At 42.9% G+C, this 22,205-nt stretch overlaps 1 protein-coding gene across 4 annotated transcripts in view; it reads right to left on the reverse strand.

Moving 5' to 3' along the window:
• Positions 1–21,735, reverse strand: part of LOC110519057 (uncharacterized) — a 273,392-nt gene extending 251,657 nt beyond the window's left edge. For 2 of the 4 annotated variants that reach the window (XM_090243315.1, XM_090243319.1), the window contains exons 1-7: positions 21,543–21,735; positions 20,330–20,452; positions 18,796–18,876; positions 18,036–18,135; positions 5,620–5,743; positions 4,934–5,209; positions 653–733 (exon numbers count right to left, since the gene is read on the reverse strand). In XM_090243315.1, coding sequence (XP_090099441.1) covers positions 653–733; positions 4,934–5,209; positions 5,620–5,743; positions 18,036–18,135; positions 18,796–18,876; positions 20,330–20,452; positions 21,543–21,654 — 897 coding nt within the window. In that variant the 5' untranslated portion in view covers positions 21,655–21,735. Of the gene's footprint in view, positions 1–652; positions 734–4,933; positions 5,210–5,619; positions 5,744–18,035; positions 18,136–18,795; positions 18,877–20,329; positions 20,453–21,177; positions 21,370–21,542 lie in introns of those variants that run through there. The other 2 variants (XM_090243313.1, XM_090243317.1) reach the window with 2 other exon arrangements.
• Positions 21,736–22,205: the final 470 nt, after the last annotated feature.

Genomic DNA, 22,205 nt, shown 5'->3' on the forward strand with positions numbered 1-22,205 from the left:
AATAGGGTGCTATTTGGGATTCATCCACAGTCTGTAAGGTCACTCTCCATTGACCTGGTCTGCAATATGATCTAACAGAATAATATCTATCTATCAATCTATCAATCAAATGTATTTATAAATCCCGTTTTACATCAGCAGCTGTCACAAAGATATTGCACAGTAACCTGGATAAGATGTCCCCTATGGAAGAAACATCATTCAGTTGGGTAGTTTTCAAGAAGGACAAACACAACTCAACCAGATTATATTACATATTGCCCTTAAATTCAAATATCGACCAAGAAGCCAGTTCCAATGCTTCAAAAATATATATTCCCCTCTTACAATTGGCTCATTCATCCCCCTAGCTATTCCCCATGTCGTTGCTGTAAATGAGAACGTGTTCTCAGTCAACTTACCTGGTAAAATAATGGATAAATATATATATATATGTTTTTTTAATAAAAAAAAAATAAACAGGGACTGATTTAGATCTGGGAAAGCAGGTGCGTGCAATTAATTATCAGGTAAAACAGAAAACTAGAAGTACTCCGGAATTCATAGGGTAAGAATTTAATAACCCTGCTCTACCGTATATCAAGCCACGTCGAAGGTCTCATGTATGTCCTAAAATGTGCATTGTACATAAAAGGAGTGTAAAATATCTTACCGTAGATCCTGCCTGCTCACAGCAGTTCTCCATCTCAGCCAGGTATGGGTCACAGTAGATCAGGATTTGTTGCAGTTCGATCTGGAGAGAAAGACATCTGTTAGGGACATTATGATGATTCAGATATAGAGAAAAACTAACTTTTTAAAATGCTAACAATGTATATTTTGAAATAGGAAACATGTTTCTTTGACCGAAACTAAGCAACCCCAGCACACCAAAATTGGTTCTGTGAAAGTTCCCAGAACATTTGTTTGTTCGCGGCAAATGTTCTTTTAGAATGCTTGTATAAAACATTTGCCTGATGTTTCAAGAACATTCAAGATCTATTCTTTAACAGGTTCCCAGAATCATTTCATTAGTCTGGTGAGAACTTTTGGGGACATCACAAAAGATATGTTCCCCAAACACAAAAGCTGTCCAGTTGGGCCTCCGCTTCTAGAATGGTTCTTTAAGGGTGCAAAAAGCATGAGATATTACAAGTACGTTCCCAGAACACATTTCCTCTGTTCTTTAAAGGTTCCAAGAATATTTCATTAGGTTGTGGTAACGCTGACTGGTCAAGAGATATGTTCCCAAAACACAAAAACTGTCCAGTTATGCAAACATTCAGTTATCAAATAAAATGTTATTTGTCACATGTGCCGAATACAACAGGCCCGTCAGGTAGTCCAGGATCCAGTTGCAGAGGGAGTTGTTAGTCCCAGGGTCCTTAGCTTAGTGATGAGCTTTATGGGCACTATGGTGTTGAAAGCTGAGCTGTAGTCAATGAACAGCATTCTCACCTTCTCACCTTTTCTCCAGGTGGGAAAGAGCAGTGTGGAGTGCGATTGAGATTGCGTCATCTGTGGATCTGTTGGGGCTGTACGCAAATTGGAATGGGTCTAGGGTTTCTGGGATGATGGTGTTGATGTGAGCCATGACCAACCTTTCTAAGCACTTCATGGCTATCGACGTGAGTGCAACAGTTCGGTAGTCATTTAGGCAGGTTACCTTCACTTTCTTGGACACAGGGACTATGGTGGTCTGCTTCAAACATGTAGGTATTACAGACTCGGTCAGGGAGAGGTTGAAAATGTCAGTGAAGACACTTGCCAGTTGGTCCACACATGCTCTGAGTACACGTCATGGTAATCCGGCCTTTCTGATGTGAGCAACATCTGTTTAAGGGTCTTGCTCACATCAGCTATGGACAACGTGATCACACAGCTGTCCAGTTTGCCTTTGTAGTTCGTAATAGTTTATAAGCCCTGCCACATCCAACGAGCGTCAGAGCGGGTGTAGTAGGATTCAATCTTAGTCCTGTATTCACGCTTTGCCTGTTTGATGGTTCGTCTGAGGGAAAAGCGGGATTTCTCATAAGCGTCTGGATTAGTGTCCCGCTCCTTGAAAGCAGCAGCTCTAGCAGCTCTAGCCTTTAGCTCATGAGGATGTTGCCTGTAATCCATGACTTCTGGTTGGGAAATGTATGTACTGACACTGTGGGAACGACGTCGTCGATGCACTTATTGATGAATCCAGTGACTGAGGTGGTATTGTCCTTAATGCCATTGGATGAATCCCGGATGAATATTCCAGTCTGTGCTAGCAAAACAGTCCTGTAGCGTAGCATCCGTGTCATCTGACCACTTCCGTATTGAGCGAGTCACTGGTACTTCCTGCTTTAGTTTTTGCTTGTAAGCAGGAATCAGAAGGATGGAATTATGATCAGATTTGCCAAATGAAAGGTGGTCTAGAGTTTTTTTTCCTCTGTTTGCACATATGACATAATGGTAGAAATGAGGTAAAAAGGATTGCCTGCATTAAAGTCCCCGGCCACTAGGAGCGCCACTTCTAGATGAGCATTTTCTTGTTTGCTTATTGCCTTATACAGTTCATTGAGTGCTGTCTTAGTGCCAGCATCGATTTGTTGTGGTAAATAGATAGCTAGGGAAAATATAGATGAAAACTCTCTTGGTAGATAGTGTGGTCTACAGCTTATCATGAGGTACTCTCCCTCAGGCGAGCAATACCTTGAGACCTCTTTAATATTAGACACCAGCTGTTATTCATTTTACCAGACGTATCTGTTCTGTCCTGCCGATGCATGGAAAACCCAGCCAACTGTATAGAATCTGTGTTGTGGTCCAGCCACGACTCGGTGAAACATAATATATTACAGGTTTTAATGTCCCGTTGGTAGGATAGTTTCGAGCGGAGATTATCCAGTTTATTTTCCAGTCACTGCACATTGGCCAATAGAACGGATGGTAGAGGCGGGTTACTCACTCACCGACAAATTCTCACAAGGCACCCCGATTTCCGCCCCCTGTGTTTCCGTCTTTTCTTCACGCGAATGACAGGGATTTGGGCCTGGTATCGGAGAAGCAGTATATCCTTTGTGTCAGACTTATTAAAGAAAACATATTTGTCCAGTTCTAGTTAAGAAATCACTGTTCTGATATCCAGAAGCTCTTTTGAGTCATAAGAGACGTTAGCAGCAACATTATGTGCAAAATAAGTTACAAACAATGCGAAAAAACACACAAAATAACATCCCCTCCGGCGCCATTCCCATGATGGTTTTGGAATCGTGCATGGCCATGCAATCTTGGGTGAACAGGGAGTACAGCTGGGGACCAAGCATGCACCCCTGAGGGTCCCCCTTGTTGAGGATCAGCGTGGCAGATGTGTTGTTGCCTACCCTTACCACCTGGGATCATCCTTGTAACATCAGGTGAATGTGTTTTGTACCCCAAAAGAAACATTGTAGAATCATCCACATAACTGGACAGTTTTGGTGCTTTGGGAACATATATTTTGTGATGTACCCTGTCATGACGTTGGCCTGTGGGTAAACTTTTAGTGAATGTTAGGAGAACGTTACCTGTGGGTAAGGTTTATGACCCCCCATAAATACCTTTCTCCCTTGCCTATCTCTTGACTCATAGAGAGTCTGGGAACATCAAACAAGTGTAGGGAAAGGAACTATATTTCGGTAATAGAACCAGTTGAAAATATGCGTTGGTACTTAATGAATATGATGTCAGTTCGGTTGTCATCTGAGACATTATGACTGATGACAGGACGACCTAAACTGTATCTGGGAAAGACTACACATTATAGTTAGATTCACATGGAATTGTGCAATTCAAATACAAATAAATAAATATACAATTATTTGTGAAAAGATTAAATGTAATTTTAGCTTCCAAATGAGAGATTGGGTTTTCATATTTTACGATATAAAGCCTTGACGAAAATGTAACCTCCTGTTCTGAGGACGATTGTTCCTCAAATCTTCCTGCTCTTTCACTCAAACCCAACCCCCGTCCTTTGTGTAACCAGCTGTCATATCTGTTCTGTCCGCTAGGGACGTTATCCTTTATGACATCATTTGTAATCAATGTATGATTCATTCTGTGTATATGTAATTCTGTGTGATTAGTTAGATATTTAGTAAATAAATAATTAAATCAAATTTTGTATTGCTGATTCAACTTGTAAGCCAGGGTTCGTGAAGATAACCAAGATTTTACAACTTTCAGATGAGACTGAAATAAGGTGACGATTAATATTGACTGCTATTGATGAAAAATATTTCTAGGTCTTTAAGAGTTTATTTGGAAGATAACAGCTCTATAAATATTATTTCATGGTGCCTCGACTTTCTAGTTAATTACATGATTAGCTCAATCAGGTAATATTAATTACAGAGAAAGGATTTTATAGAACAGCATGTCATATCACTTAATCCGGCATAGCCAAAGACACGACAACCCTCAATGATCCCACCAGACTGTTCCCACAACCTAATGAAACATTCTGGGAACCTTTAACGAACAGGTTAAATGTGTTGTAGGAATGCTCTCGCAACATCAGGCAAATATTAAACATTCATCACCATGAATGGACCGCTTTTGTGTAACGAGAACATCTGCGACAACCTAACAAATGTTCTGGGAACTTTCACAGAGTGTTGTGCACAACATTTTAGTGAATGTTAGGAGAATATTCCAACGATACTTAATTTAAAAATATTTTTTGAAAAATAAAATATTTTGTTATTAAAAGGGATGTTTAGATAAAACCCTAACTAGAACTTAATGGGAATCTTAGCTAATGTTCTGGGAATGTTCCCGGTTTGCTGGGACCCTTCTAGACATTGCCCTTGAAGGCAACCATATATAGTTACTGTATGTTTAAAAGTATAATGTCGATCTCATGGACTGTCAGTCATGCTCCGTCTATGAATTTCAGAACGGTTATATTTCCAGATTGTGGCTTTAGGCCTAAACGTACATCTACAGGCCGTCCATCCTCCACCCGGGTTGTAATCAGCGTATATCCGCTGGGGTCGATTTCATCCTTCTCGTCTGTCAGCCTCCTCTCTATTAGTTTACAGTCCATGTAAACGGAGACGATGCTGCTCTGGACCGCCACACCCAGCTTGTGCCATTGGCGGTCAAACAGGGTGTGCAGGTCTCGGCTCTTAAAGGTGTAGTGGAGGCTGTTCTTCAGAAGGCCCCGGGCTGAGAACTCCACTGCTCGTTTAGCACCGTCCAACACTACAGACACCTGAAGATAGAGCCGGAGGAGATTGTAAGACATTATATTGCCTCATAACAAGTTATAAAGCTTTATACCTGCCGGTGTTGCCTTCCATTCATTACCATTACCATCAGGGTCATGGTAGATACAAGCATCAGTCATGGCATGAAAACGTTGATCAATTAACCAATGGTAAACCAACTGACAGACCGACCTACTGACCACACGGCCAACCGACTTGACTGACCTACCAGCCAACCGACCTACCAGCCAACCAGCCGATGGACCGACTGACCTGCTGGGCGAACTGGCAGAGTGAGTGAGCGATCGACTTATCAGTCAATCAACAAATCAATAAATCAATATAGATCCAAACCCAATTCAATGCTATACATCCAGACATCATGAATATCCTTATAGTGGACACTCAGACCTACCTGGGTACCTCCCGTCTGGTCGAATATCTGCCACAGATACCAGCGGTCTTTCTTCGTGGTTTTCCTCAGCCGGAAGGTGGTAACTAGAGAGTATTCACTGGACAGACCATTGGGGAACACCAATCTGAAAGAAAACATGTACATTGTTCGAGCTGCATATTGTCAAATTGACAAAAAAATATGAAACTGAACAATGGGCCTAACAGTGAAAATGTTGTTTTGGAACTTTCAGTCTTGGTTGGAAGAGCATTAATAGCTAACGTAGAAGATTTTACCCATAAAATTAGCATTTGCTAAATGGACTGTCAAAAATAAACATTGAGAATGAATATGAATAATCATGCTGGATGTCTTATAGCTTTCTATGACTGTGTAGTATGAAAACCAATCAACTTGAATCACTAGACAACGTTCTTCTATAGCCCCCTAGCGCAAAATGGCCGCTTACATATAAAGCTAGAATTTTATGCCAAACATGATTCATCCAGCCAGATTACATTTATTTCAGCATCCCTGTCATTCCAAATCGAATAATCATTTATTCAAACTTCAATTAAATTCCTCTTACTTCACATACAGGTCTAGACTAGAAAACACAAGACCATGGCTAACTACAGAATATAGCTTAGAAAGAAAACATTGTTATAAAGAGAAAAATGCTAAAAGGTAACAAAGAAGACGATAGGTTTGTTAACCCAGACGTTTCAGTTCAACACTGCTGCCAGATCATCTCTAGCACATTGTGAACACTGAATGTAATGGGGATGGTACCACCAACATACAGTGGGGAGAACAAGTATTTGATAACCTGAAAAATCGGCAGTGTTTCCTACTTACAAAGCATGTCGAGGTCTGTAATTTTTATCATAGGTACACTTCAACTGTGAGAGACAGTAAAACAAAAATCCAGAAAATCACATTGTATGATTTTTAAGTAATTCATTTTCATTTTATTGCATGACATAAGTATTTCATACATCAGAAAAGCAGAACTTAATATTTGGTACAGAAACCTTTGTTTGCAATTACAGATATCATACGTTTCCTGTAGTTCTTGACCAGGTTTGCACACACTGCAGCAGGGATTTTGGCCCACTCCTTCATACAGACCTTCTCCAGATCCTTCAGGTTTCGGGGCTGTCGCTGGGCAATATGGACTTTCAGCTCCCTCCAAAGACTTTCTTTTGGCTTCAGGTCTGAAGACTGGCTAGGCCACCATGGGACCTTGAGATGCTTCTTACGGAGCCACTCCTTAGTTGCCCTGGCTGTGTGTTTCGGGTCATTGTCATGCTGGAAGACCCAGCCACCACCCATCTTCAATGCTTTTACTGAGGGAAGAAGGTTGTTGGCCAAGATGGCCCCATCCATCCTCCCCTCAATACGGTGCAGTCGTCCTGTCCCCTTTGCAGAAAAGCATCCCCAAAGAATGATGTTTCCACATCCATACTTCACGGTTGGGATGGTGTTCTTGGGGTTGTACTCATCCTTCTTCTTCCTCCAAACACGGCAATTGGAGTTTAGACCAAAAAGCTCTATTTTTGTCTCATCAGACCACATGACATTCTCCCATTCCTCCTCTGGATCATCCAGATGGTCAATGGCAAACTTCAGACAGGCATTGACATGCGCTGGCTTGAGCAGGGGACCTTGCGTGCGCTGCAGGATTTTAATCCATGATGGCGTAGTGTGTTACTAATGGTTTTCTTTGAGGCTGTGGTCCCAGCTCTCTTCAGGTCATTGACCAGGTCCTGCCGTGTAGTTCTGGGCTGATCCCTCACCTTCCTCATGATCATTGATGAGGCTTGCATGGAGCCCCAGACCGAGGGTGATTGACCGTCATCTTGAACTTCTTCCATTTTCTAATAATTGCGCCAACAGTTGTTGCCTTCTCACCAAGCTGCTTGCCTATTGTCCTGTAGCCCATCCCAGCCTTGTGCAGGTCTACAATTTTATCCCTGATGTCCTTACACAGCTCTCTGGTCTTGGCCATTGTGGAGAGGTTGGAGTCTGTTTGATTGAGTGTGTGGACAGGTGTCTTTTATACAGGTAACGAGTTCAAACAGGTGCAGTTAATACAGGTAATGAGTGGAGAACAGGAGGGATTCTTAAAGAAAAACTAACAGGTCTGTGAGAGCCGGAATTCTTACTGGTTGGTAGGTGATCAAATACTTATGTCATGCAATAAAATGCTAATTAATTACTGAAAAATCATACAATGTGATTTTCTGGATTTTTGTTTTACATTCCGTCTCTCACAGTTGAAGTGTACCTATGAAAAAAATTACAGACCTCTACATGCTTTGTAAGTAGGAAAACCTGCAAAATCGTCAGTGTATCAAATACTTGTCCTCCCCACTGTAGATGGAACCTCATTCATTATAGAAACACTAACACTATTCCTCTTCCATTTCTTCACTGATACTTCTCTCCTCCTATTTCCTGTTTCCATCCTGTTGAACCAACACTTTAACCCCTCAAACTGAAACTGGGACTTAGACTATATACTATTAGACTATAGTAATGCATTAACAGCTAAAAGTGAAGCACCAGAAACACAATCTTTCAAGTTTAGCAGAAATCGCAATGATGCAATGACAAGGCCATTCAAAGACATGGGGAGAGAAAGAGAGAGAGAAGGAGAGGGCAACAGAGAGAGTGGAATAGAGATGGAGAGAGAGAAGGAGAGGGCAACAGAGAGAGTGGAATGGAGATGGAGAGAGAGATCAAGGAAGGAAGGGAGAGAGAGAGAGAGAGAGAGAGAGAGAGAGAGAGAGAGAGGTGGGAGAGATGGAGAGAGACATTCAGCAAGCGACACAGAGAAAGGGGGGACAGAGAGAGAGAGAGGTAACTAAAGAGTAAGCGAGAGACTAAGCTCACTTCAGATAGGCCGGAAAGGAGTTCTCCTCTTCATAGCTCATGACCTATTCTCTCAGAGACATACCCCTCCTGCCTTGTGTGTCCCTTGAATTCTCACAGAACGTTGACACAGCATACGATTAAAATATATATGCAGCGAGGTTAAAGCCACAGAAAGATCAAATGCTTTCTGAGGGTAGGCGAGAGAAAGAGAGAGACTGGGAAGGTGAATCGTCGCCTTGGGGCAAAAAGAGAACATTTATATTACAATTGAATGGAGAGAGATGAGCAGGACTATTCATAAAACTAGAGGTTTATTCCCTGAGATTCCACCTAAAAGAATGATTTGGAATTCCTGCATAAAACAGCAGAGATCCCATCTGGACACAGACGGCAATTCCACATCTATTCCACGTTGGTAAAAACAATACTGATTCAACCAATGTGTTCCCAGTGGGATAGTTATGTGTACGGAATAAGGAGAGCGATACATTGAAGGAATTAGACTAATTGAACCCAGAGAGGGGACTAAAACATGTACTTTTCATTTCCATCAAATCTTTAATATCACAGGTCTGACTGAGCTGCAATCTGTTATCCAGGGGAGAGCTGTTCTTCACGGTGTAGGGCTTTGCAAAAGTATTCACCCCTCTTGGCATTTTTCCTGAAATGTAAGTCCATTTTTATCTCAATTTCATGTAAAGGACATACACAAAATAGTCCAAATGAGTGAAGTGAAAATGAAAAAAATTACTTGTTTAAAAAAAAAAGCTGAAAAGTGGTGTGTGCATACGTATACACCTCCTTTGGTATGAAACCCTTTTGCATCTTCAAAGTGGTAGGCATGTTGTGTAAAACAAATGATACAACCCCCCCCCCCCACAAATATATTTTAATTCCAGGGTGTAAGGCAACAAAATAGGAAAAATGCCAAGGGGGGTGAATACATTCACATGCCACTGTATTTCTATCTAATGTTAGTATGTGTAAATGAGCCTGTTGAGGTCATTTACACACATTATCTACACTGGAACACTTGAACCCTAAGGGATAGATGTCAAGGGTTATACGTTACTGACACCTCCTCTCACCCTCTACCCCCCCCCCCCCCCTCCTCCACTGCTTACCATCTGTGGCTCAAACACATCGTCCTATCAAGTGGAGTTGATTTTTTGAACAGCGTTTGCTTTCCCCCCACAAACACATTTAAAGTCCTCTCCTTTCTGAATGCCAGTCCAGTTGTGCCAGTCTAGTGGTGCCTGTCCAGTGGTGCCTGTCCAGTGGTGCCTGTCCAGTGGTGCCTGTCCAGTGGTGCCTGTCCAGTGGTGCCTGTCTAGTGATGCCTGTCTAGTGGTGCCTGTCCAGTGGTGCCTGTCCAGTGGTGCCTGTCCAGAGGTGCCTGTCCAGTGGTGCCTGTCCAGTGGTGCCTGTCCAGTGGTGCCAGTCTAGTGGTGCCTGTCCAGTGGTGCCTGTCCAGTGGTGCCTGTCTAGTGATGCCTGTCTAGTGGTGCCTGTCCAGTGGTGCCTGTCCAGTGGTGCCTGTCCAGTGGTGCCTGTCCAGTGGTGCCTGTCTAGTGGTGCCTGTCCAGTGGTGCCTGTCTAGTGGTGCCTGTCCAGTGGTGCCTGTCCAGTGGTGCCTGTCCAGTGGTGCCTGTCCAGTGGTGCCTGTCCAGTGGTGCCTGTCTAGTGGTGCCTGTCCAGTGGTACCTGTCTAGTGGTGCCTGTCCAGTGGTGCCTGTCCAGTGGTGCCTGTCCAGTGGTGCCTGTCCAGTGGTGCCAGTCTAGTGGTGCCTGTCCAGTGGTGCCTGTCCAGTGGTGCCTGTCCAGTGGTACCTGTCTAGTGGTGCCTGTCCAGTGGTGCCTGTCCAGTGGTGCCTGTCCAGTGGTGCCTGTCCAGTGGTGCCTGTCTAGTGGTGCCTGTCCAGTGGTACCTGTCTAGTGGTGCCTGTCCAGTGGTGCCTGTCCAGTGGTGCCTGTCTAGTGGTGCCTGTCCAGTGGTGCCTGTCCAGTGGTGCCAGTCTAGTGGTGCCTGTCCAGTGGTACCTGTCTATGAATCCTCTAGTTCAAAACTAGGGCCCTTTGTTTTAGCCTCTGGTCTAGAAGTGCTTCATTTGATGAATATTTCTCATTCACCCACAGAAAGATTGACCGTCAAAACATTGATTTAAAAAGGTTTCCCTCTTCCTGCTAGGGGGTTGTGGGTAAAAACAAGGTACCACTTTAGTGACAAAACTTCTGAAAACTATTTTATTTGTCCTCTTCTTTCACTCTTTGACAAAGTGAGTCTGACACAAATCTAATCATGGATTCCGAAATGACTTGCATCGTCAGCTCGTGTTCAAGAAACAAACAAGAAGCACAACCAGATCAAGCTCGGAACGAATATGTTACCTCGTTGATGCATAGACTATGAATATGCAAACAATCAAAGAAAGTGTGAACGCAAGCACTTTCTTTCAAACTCAAAAGTGTGTGTGTGGGTGGAATGGAGAGAGAGAGAACAAAGAATAGAAAGAGAGAATAGAGAGAGCGAGAGAATAACCCCAGTTGGAAACAATGAATTTGCAATTTAACTGATGTGTTCAGTGGTGTCATAAGAGACAGAATATTGAGAGAGATAAAAAGAAAGTTAAAAAGAAAGATAGAAATTGTACTTACATTACAGGGTAGAATACAGTAAAACACTGCGACTTACATTACAGGGTAGAATACAGTAACACACAGACTTACATTATAGGGTAGAATACAGTAACACAGAGACTTACATTACAGGGTAGAATACAGTAACACACTGAGACTTACATTACAGGGTAGAATACAGTAAAACACTGCGACTTACATTACAGGGTAGAATACAGTAACACACTGAGAATTACATTACAGGGTAGAATACAGTAACACACAGACTTACATTATAGGGAAGAATACAGTAACACACTGAGACTTACATTACAGGGTAGAATACAGTAACACACTGAGACTTACATTACAGGGTAGAATACAGTAACACACAGAGACTTACATGACAGTGTTGAATACAGTAACACACTGAGACTTACATTACAGGGTAGAATACAGTAACACACAGAGACTTACATGACAGTGTAGAATACAGTAACACACAGAGACTTACATGACAGTGTAGAATACAGTAACACACTGAGACTTACATTACAGGGTAGAATACAGTAACACACTGAGACTTACATTACAGGGTAGAATACAGTAACACACAGACTTACATTATAGGATAGATTACAGTAACACACTGAGACTAACATTACAGGGTAGAATACAGTAACACATTGAGACTTACATTATAAGATAGTCTCAGTGTGTTACTATAATCTAACATTACAGGGTAAATTACAGTAACACACTGAGACGTACATTATAGGATAGATTACAGTAACACACTGAGACTTATATTACAGGGTAGAATACAATAACACACATACTTATATTACAGGGCAGAATACAGTAACACACTGAGACTTACATTACATGATAGAATACAGTAACACACAGACTTATATTACAGGGCAGAATACAGTTACACACTATGACTAACATTACAGAGCAGAATACAATAACACACTGAGACTAACATTACAGGGTAGAATACAATAACACACTGAGAGTAACATTACAGGGCAGAATACAATAACACACTGAGAGTAACATTACAGGGTAGAATAGAGTAACACACATACTTATATTACAGGGCAGAATACAGTAACACACTGAGACTTACACTACAGGATAGAATACAGTAACACACTGAGACTTATAGTACAGGGCAGAATACAGTAACACACTAAGACTAACATTACAGGGTAGAATACAGTAACACACATACTTATATTACAGGGCAGAATACAGTAACACACTGAGACTAACATTACAGTGTAGATTACAATAACACACTGAGACTAACATTACAGGGTAGAATACAGTAACACACTAAGACTAACATTACAGGGTAGAATACAGTAACACACATACTTATATTACAGGGCAGAATACAGTAACACACATACTTATATTACAGGGCAGAATACAGTAACACAGTGAGACTTACACTACAGGCTAGAGTACAGTAACACACAGATATAGAAATGGAACACCTCCAAACCCACTCATGAATAGACAACAACACAACCATCCAGCAGCACCATCCATAACTCACTGACATAGCACCAACATACAAAATAGTGTGTGCACCATAGACAGACAGACAGACTGACAGACAGACAGACAGACAGACAGACAGACAGACAGACAGACAGACAGACAGACAGACAGACAGACAGACAGACAGACAGACAGACAGACAGACAGACAGACAGACAGCAGTGGTACTTGATTTCATTTTGAACTCCAGAACCTGTCATTGAGCTTGGCATACAGACACAATGTACAATCACACAATCACTCCACTAAGAGAGGAGAGATCCCTCCATCTCTGTGGAACAGTATTAATCACACAATCAGTCCACTAAGAGAGGAGAGATCCTACTCTGGGTAAGAGTATCAGTTTGGCCTGGGAGCTGCCAGATGGACAGAACATTAACCAGGCCCAGAAAGTCGAGCCCCTCTGCCTTTCCTGAGTAAAGAGAGAGATGTTTGGAGGTTTTGGTGGTAGGGGGAAGGAAAGGGAGGAGGGGAGGAGGGGAGGAAAGGGGAGGAGGGGAGTAAGGGGAGGGGAGGAGGAAGGAAAGGGGAGAAAGGGGAGGTCCTCTACACCTCATGCTGTCCCCCCTACCTCCTTCTCAAGTCTCCCTCCACCGGACCTCCCAGCTGACAGGCAACATCACCTGTCAATGTACTCAGATAATTGGAGATGAATGCGGTGTCTCGCCCTCTCTCTCCCCTCTCACACACACTCCCTTCCCTCTCCCTTCTCTCTTCCCCCTCTTTCTCACCCCCTCTCTATCTCTCGCTCTCTCTCTCTTGCGCTCTTTTCTTCTCCCGCTTTATCTCTCTCAGCATCGATCTCTGTCTCCCCCTTCCCCCCTCCCATTTATCTGTCTGTCTGTCTGTCTGTCTGTCTGTCTGTCTGTCTGTCTCTTTCCTCCCCCTCCCCTCCCTCTCTCACTCTCCCCTTCTCTCTCTGTTTCTCTGCCTTCCTTCACTCTGATCTCCTTCCAACAGGTTCAGGCACAGCAGGCCAGCCCAGGCCATAGAGGAGGAAGAGAATATACAGGGACTGGCTGGAGAAACATGTTGCCTCAGTGATTCCTCTCACTGACCAGAGAGGACAGGACAGTGTGTGTGAGTGTGTGTGTTTACAGTTGTGTAATGTACTGTAAAACACAAAGAATATTCTGCGTCTTGTCTTCCCCAGGAGGACGACAGGTCAGGTCGTTCTTTAGCAAAGCCAAAACCATACGGATGGAACAATGGATATTGTGAAAAGCACTGGTCTTCCTAAACCAGCTGGGGAAACCGTCCCACTGCTGTCACTAAACGTCCATCCATCTCATAGACATCTCGTTGTTACACACTTTCATTTGATAAGATCCTATATAATGTGAATACTGCTCATCATTCCAGTTCTACTGATGATTCCACATGAGTCTCTGCAGTAAAAACCAAACAGGTTACATTGTAGTCATTTAGCAGACACTCTTAACCAGAGAGACTTACAGTAGTGAGTACATACATGTTCATACTGGTCCCCCGTGGGAATCAAACCCACAACTCTGGTGTTGCAAGCACCACGCTCTACCAACTGAGCCCCATGCTGTTGACCTTAAATCAATATGACTTAGTCCTTCATCTCTAGACAATCTATTAAAATGGACTATTAAAAAAAACCTGCACCTTAAACATCACCGAATCAAATCAAATCAAATCAAATTTTATTTGTCACATACACATGGTTAGCAGATGTTAATGCGAGTGTAGCGAAATGCTTGTGCTTCTAGTTCCGACAATGCAGTAATAACAAGTAATCTAACTGACAATTCCAAAACTACTGTCTTGTACACAGTGTAAGGGGATAAAGAATATGTACATAAGGATATATGAATGAGTGATGGTACAGAGCAGCATAGGCAAGATACAGTAGATGGCATCGGGTACAGTATGTACAAATGAGATGAGTATGTAAACAAAGTGGCATAGTATAGTATAAAGTGGCTAGTGATACATGTATTACATAAGGATACCGTCGATGATATAGAGTACAGTATATACGTATGCATATGAGATGAATAATGTAGGGTAAGTAACATTTATATAAGGTAGCATTGTTTAAAGTGGCTAGTGATATATTTACATCATTTCCCATCAATTCCCATTATTAAAGTGGCTGGAGTTGAGTCAGTGTCAGTGTGTTGGCAGCAGCCACTCAGTGTTAGTGGTGGCTGTTTAACAGTCTGATGGCCTTGAGATAGAAGCTGTTTTTCAGTCTCTCGGTCCCAGCTTTGATGCACCTGTACTGACCTCGCCTTCTGGATGATAGCGGGGTGAACAGGCAGTGGCTCGGGTGGTTGATGTCCTTGATGATCTTTATGGCCTTCCTGTGACATCGGGTGGTGTAGGTGTCCTGGAGGGCAGGTAGTTTGCCCCCGGTGATGCGTTGTGCAGACCTCACTACCCTCTGGAGAGCCTTACGGTTGAGGGCGGTGCAGTTGCCATACCAGGCGGTGATACAGCCCGCCAGGATGCTCTCGATTGTGCATCTGTAGAAGTTTTTGAGTGCTTTTGGTGACAAGCCGAATTTCTTCAGCCTCCTGAGGTTGAAGAGGCGCTGCTGCGCCTTCTTCACGATGCTGTCTGTGTGAGTGGACCAATTCAGTTTGTCTGTGATGTGTATGCCGAGGAACTTAAAACTTGCTACCCTCTCCACTACTGTTCCATCGATGTGGATAGGGGGGTGTTCCCTCTGCTGTTTCCTGAAGTCCACAATCATCTCCTTAGTTTTGTTGACGTTGAGTGTGAGGTTGTTTTCCTGACACCACACTCCGAAGGCCCTCACCTCCTCCCTGTAGGCCGTCTCATCGTTGTTGGTAATCAAGCCTACCACTGTTGTGTCGTCCGCAAACTTGATGATTGAGTTGGAGGCGTGCGTGGCCACGCAGTCGTGGGTGAACAGGGAGTACAGGAGAGGGCTCAGAACGCAACCTTGTGGGGCCCCAGTGTTGAGGATCAGCGGGGAGGAGATCACCGGGAGGCCATACATACATAGCAGGGTCGTCCCAAACGGTACTCTATTCCCTATATAGTGCACTACCTTTGACCAGGTCTGTAGGTAATACGGTGCCGTTTGGTGGCTATCTTTACCCTTGAGTAATTGTCCTCCCTCAAATCAGAATGTATATCAATATTCTGAACAAATTATTTCACACGTCTTGCAGTAGCGTAGCCCATCTCGGTTTGCCCTTGTTAACCAAAGCAAATGGAATTATCTGTGTAGGCTGGATCAGGGTTCACCCCATGTCTCTTTCTCTCTCCCTCCCTCTCTCTCTTTTTCTCTCTCTCCCTCCCTCCCTCTCTTTCAGCTATCTCTCTCTGGTATCTCTCTCTTTCTTTCTGGTCTCTCTCTCTCTTTCTTTCTGGTCTCGCTCTATCTCTCTCTGGTCTCTCTTTCTCTCTTTCTGGTCTCCCCCTCTCTGGTCTCTCTCTTTCTGGTTTCTCTCTCTCTCTCTCTCTCTCTCTCTCTTGCATATCTTTCTCTCTCTCCCTGATCTCTCTCTCTCCCTCTCTTTCTGGTCTCCCTCTTTCTGGTCTCTCTCTTTCTGGTATCTCTCTCTGGTATCTCTTTCTCTCTCTTTCTGGCCTTTCTCTCTTTCTAGTCTCCCTATCTCTGGTCTCTCTCTCTGGTATATATCTCTCTCTCTCTCTTTCTGGTCTCTCTCTTTCTGTCTCTCTCTGTTCTCTCTCTCTGGTATCTCTTTCTGGTCTCTCTGGTATCTCTTTCTGTCTCTCTGGTCTCTCTCTCTCTGGTCTCTCTTTTTCTGGTCTCTCTCTCTGGTATCCTTTCTGTCTCTCTCTGGTCTCTCTCTCTGTCTGGTCTCTCTTTTTCTGGTCTCTCTCTCTCTGGTATCCTTTCTGTCTCTCTCTGGTCTCTCTCTCTTTCTGATCTCTCTCTCTTGATGACACGAGATGTCATCCTGCAGTGAGCCAGCGTGGAACCTCAGTTTATTCCACATATCAGCTGAACAGGAGGCGGCAAACCTACACCCTGAGAAAATATTTGTTTGCTGCAACAGAAATCCGATATCATCCTGGCTTGTTTTCAAATCCGAGGCCAGTCCGGGCGGTCTATGCCATGTGGGGGACTGATTTATGTGAGTGAGTTTGTCCATTTAATAGGTGGATAAACTCTCTAAACAACTCTGTGAATGTTGTTCTCCTTCAGAGTCTATAGAGATCCATTGGAACAAGCTGGACAAACAGAACCGAATCAGGTGGTTCGCTTGAGGTATTATCTCTCATGATAGACTATAAACACCAGCACGTCCATGACCTCCCCTCTGGTTCTCAGATAATACAAACCACCAACATATATTTATCTTTGACTTACAATAGCTCAAGTAAAGCACAATGCATCCATTAGTATAACCATTAGTACACTTAATATAGTAAAAGTCCATTAGTACATTCATGTAAACCTACTCTCGTGTCTCTATAGTATATCTCCTAAAGCCAGAGCCTGGTTCAATAAAGTGTTCAGTCACACAGCCTCTACTCTGACTGGCAATTCCAATTATCTCAAGTAAAGAACACTATGCGGCCATTAGCTTGATCATTAGTACACAACCTACAGATGTTAGATCTTAACTTGATCACCCTGTTGCAGGAGAACTAGAACGTGTAGTGCATTTGATATTTTAAAAGGATTCTGAAGTTTGAAATTTCCACTTTGAAATTTCAGACTTGATTCTTTATCACAAAAATGTATCAACCCCTAAAAAAACATCCATTTATTATAATCCACAATATAATGATTCAGATTTTCCTGTTGCTGCAGGATTCTTCTCCTGCTGTAGCAAACTGGCTCAAATTAAGATCCTACACCTGTGCTGTACTGCATGCTGTTAAGCCAGAGCTTAATGGAAACCGCTCCAACAGAGCACAGCCACATGGCCTGAGGGATCAGGACTTCAGTCAATTCCAAAACAAAGCAACATGATCACACACTGACTGACAGACTCGTACAGTAACTAGTGCCCAAATAGACCTGGCCAGACTACCCTCTAGTCACACCCAAGATGTCCCTGACCCAGCAGGCCCAGCTCAACTCACTCTGAGTTGATGTCTCCCTCCTCTAGCTATCAGTGAGCAGTTAGTTTCAATGAAAGGAGAGGGAACAGAGGAAACACACAGACTTGACGCTCAGCGACTAGAGAGATAACGCCCATTTCATGGATACTAGTAAGCTTTGGCGAACAACAAAACTGCTGTCATGCATACTGTTTGAAGGATACAACCGTGAGGGGAGATCTGAATGACTCGATCTGTGATTATCTCAACAAGTGTGAGGCCAGAGTAATGAAACTACCCTCCAGTCACACCCAAGTGTCCCCCTGGAACAGCCTGGCACTACTCACTCTGTTGGCTTGATGAGTGGGCTGCTCCCCAGCCGGAATGATGGCCGCTCCTCTGTCACTGCCCCCTTTCTCAGGAGAAACTTTTCTGTCAGATCAAAACCTGAAAGAAAAGAGACAACAGGACGAGAAGGGCTGGATTAAACTCAGGAAGTCTGCTTCACTGACATAGATTCAGCCTCGTCCTGACCTGGAATAAAAACACTTTCTATGGAGATGATCTGTGCTCTGCAAACTGGCACTAGGTGTTACAAGGTGTTGTTTTAAACTCCAGTGCGGTGATCCAACAATATGGATTGAGTCTGGACTTTCTAGATTTACATCAAACTCCTGTCCAGTTTGATTCATTCCTATGGTACAATATAGTTAATGTATGCATGATTACTTCAAAGACAATAGATTTGACCATCAGTGCTCCCTCAAACAAATTGGCTGCACGTCTGTTAGCGCAGGCTCAATTACAGAGTGCTTCTGTTCTGTGTTACATAACCCGTGAACATATTCATGTTTTTCACGACACGTCTGAGACATGGACGTTATTACCCCCCTGGATCACAGCCAAACAGATTGAGTGTGTCCTAAATGGCACCATATTCTCAATATAGTGCACTACTTTTGACCAGAGCCCTATGAGCCCTATGAGCCCTGTTCAAAATTAGTGCACTATATTGGGAATAGGGTGCCATTTGGTATGTAACCATTGAGAGAGAGATGGATTTATTTCAGTTGAGGAACTTGTACACCATAACACTGTAATTCTTACCGGTGAATTCTGGCTGTGGACCATTTAAACTGTAGGAAAACAGGTCCTTGTCTACTTTCAATGGGGGACATCTAGAGTTGTCTAGAAAACAGGGATAACATCATCAGCCATACAAGGTTCATATTCATGGAAGTAAAAATGAAGATGCAGACAGCAAACAAGTGCAGAATACCTTCTAAACACTTCAGTCATCAAAGACTATAACTTTGAGATCTGATGTCCGACAGCGAGATTGAGGATTTGGCACATAACCATTGGTTGATGTGCACAGCAGGACTGCAATATAGTAGTTAGCCTGTGACGTGACCAGTGTCTTTCCATGTGGAGGGGCACTTCAGTCACTCACCACATCAGTGGTTGTTAGTCATCACTATCCACCCATTCATTAAGATTCACTCCGCGTCCCCAATGGTACCCTATTCCTTATATAGTGCACTACTTTTGACCAGTGGCCTATGGGGAACAGGGTGCCATTTGGGCCGCAGCCTCACACAGCCCAGACAGGGATGTAGAAGTGTTGTTAATTAGAGGTGGTGAAAGAGACCTAACTATAACTGGGCTCAACTTTGACCCTTTTTCTATTGAGCCATGTTTCCTCTTGGAGACTGGGGCACGGCTACGGGGTCGTGGAGCAAAACGTTTCACAACGTCGTGCAATGGAAAACACGAACGGGTGTTTCTTATTAGACAAGTTCAAATAATACCACTTCCCAGTTTGTCTTTTTGGGATGGTTTTCTTCAATTTCGTGCCAACTGAACATGACCCAGACCGTATACTGTAGCTAAAACTGCAAACAAATGACTTGCCATGTTCCTGTCTGCAAAATCTGACCATGATCATCTACTGTGACAACACCAATGTTAGCCCAACGTTATTGGAAGGGCATGCTAGTACCACTCAAAAGTCAACTCAAACGGGTACCAATAACCTGTAATGTAGTTATCTTTTAGCTATGTGTATTTCAAGGGATGTAAACAATAGCATACTGTCTGTTTCAGACAATATCTTGAGCACAGCCACATAGCCTAGCCTAGTGCGTGCTATGAAATATAAATTCCAAAACTGTGTGTACCACATAGCTCCCAAAATGTCTTCCCACTGTAAACTAAGCCTAAGGAGAGTGTCTGTGAGATCAAAGTCATCTTGGTGTTGGTGACAGTGTCCTTACATGCCACAGGAGGTTGGTGGCTCATTGGTAGCCTAGCGGTTAGAGCGTCGGGCCAGTAACTGAAAGTCACTAGTTCAAATACCCATGCCGACAAGGGGAAAAATATGCCGATGTGCCCTTGAGCAAGGCACTGATCCCTAATTTGCTCCAAGGGCGTCGTATTACTATGACAGACCCTGTAAAACAACACATTTCACCGGACCTATCTGGTGTATGTGACAATAAAACATGTTTTTTTGTTATGGAATGGTATCTAACTCATCAATCACAGGGTTTCCATGTGTTTGATGCCATTCCATTCACTCCATTCCAGCCATTATTATGGTCTGTCCTCCCCTCAGCAGCCTCCTGTGTTAGATACATACCTATTCTTTCGTTCAATGCCATTCCAACAGTGCAGGGAATGATATGTACGATCCAGAGGAAAGCTGTCCATTTTAACAAGCAACTCATGTCTTCTCTGATGCCAGAAAATACTTCTTCAAAACCTAAAATAAAACACAAGTTAGTTATTCAAATAGTACGCCTACATCTTACAGTAACATATGAATGAATTCCATACATTTGTTTAGAAATGAATTAAATTAATCAAATATGTGAAGTATTAGTAATCTATTACACAGAAAACTGTCAAATGAGATGCGCCTTTTCTACCCCATAACGAAAAGTGTGTACTGCAAATGTAATGTGTGTCGTATCACAGTTGAAAATAACCAATGCTCCGCTGCAGACCTCAACTGAAGGCGTGAGAGCAAGGTGCGACAGGTCCACTGCAAGAGTTGCTGCGTTATTATGGCGCAATCATACCACCAGGAAAATAGGCTAAACAGAAGAGTCACACTTTGTAGGCTATACCAAACTGAAACAAATAGAATGGGGTCGGCTATGTAGAACTAGTCTAAATTATGAATTTGAACCTGAACATAACTGTCCCGGGTCAGTATGACACAGATCACGTTCATAGTGAGATGAGATCACGCGCATGATGCCAACTGACAAAATACAACTTCGATGGAGAGATGCCAAATTCCTCAAACGTGCCAATCTCACAATTCAAACCAGTCATAATGTCTGTCGGACATTGAAAAGCGCCACAGCTATAACTCAGATGGTTTGGAACTAGCGGACGAGACATTCCATGATAGTCTATTCCATTTATGCGGTATTCATATTTTCACATTTTCAAGGCTCCTCAATCATTAAATATACTTACCCAATTACGCGTAATTATGCATTCCGTTCACTGCAGCCTAATACGGTTATTGCGAGCATATGGAAAAACTGCATGCTACACAAGTGTTACACACAGTATAGCCTATTTACACGAACGTAACGGAATGTTCATAAATCATTTCGAGTGACTGAAGCCGTCCCGTAAAGCCAGACAAGTTCCAGAACATGAACTAAAGCTGTGCGCAAAACCACTAAAGTGCCAAACTACGACAAGGCTAGACGCACTAACCAAGGACCCCTACTTATAAGTTCGTATCGATACATGGCATTACAGAGGATGATTTCAAGCAGCCATTATTATTCAACCTGTAAATTATGAATATCAAACCAAACCGGTCTACTTACAATTGGTGAGAAAGTTTACTCCAGCATAAAAACGCATTAATCCATGAACGTTTATGAACGCATGTTTGTAAAAATAGTCGGTTGCTATTCCAAAGTAGACTTGTAAAGACATAAAAGTGAGAATGGGATCTCTTACTAGATCCTCGTGTCCTTATTAGTCGCACCGACTGACTGACCCTCCCACTCTCTCATTAGGCTACTGGAATGCATGGAGGACCCCAAGTCCGCCACCGGTGGAGGCATTACAATGGAAACGCTCCACAATTTGGATGAGAAAATAATATTTATGAATGAGAAAATAACTTATTTAGTTATGAGATTATTGTTGTTTGACTGAGAACATCACATACAGTAGTACATCATTCATGTGAAAATAAACTGGTGCTCAAATTATGTAATGGAGTAATTCAATTATTTTCGTTATTTTTTCGGTTTTCTTCTATCCACACTGTGTTAAATTAGAATTGGGAGCAAAACATTTCCTCTGCCAACAATAATGTTCATAATGTATGGATTAAATATTGATTTATTGATCGAGAACATGAACTGGTGATGAAATACAGTACTTTGCTAGCTATAACCTCCAACTCAATGTTGCCTGATAGTCAATATTATGGGTTTTCTTGTTGAGTTTGATCAACACCTTGAATTGTACCTAGGCTT

Source organism: Oncorhynchus mykiss, chromosome 1, assembly GCF_057628025.1.
Source record: "Oncorhynchus mykiss isolate SJ-2025 chromosome 1, ASM5762802v1, whole genome shotgun sequence".
Lineage (NCBI taxonomy): Eukaryota > Metazoa > Chordata > Actinopteri > Salmoniformes > Salmonidae > Oncorhynchus > Oncorhynchus mykiss.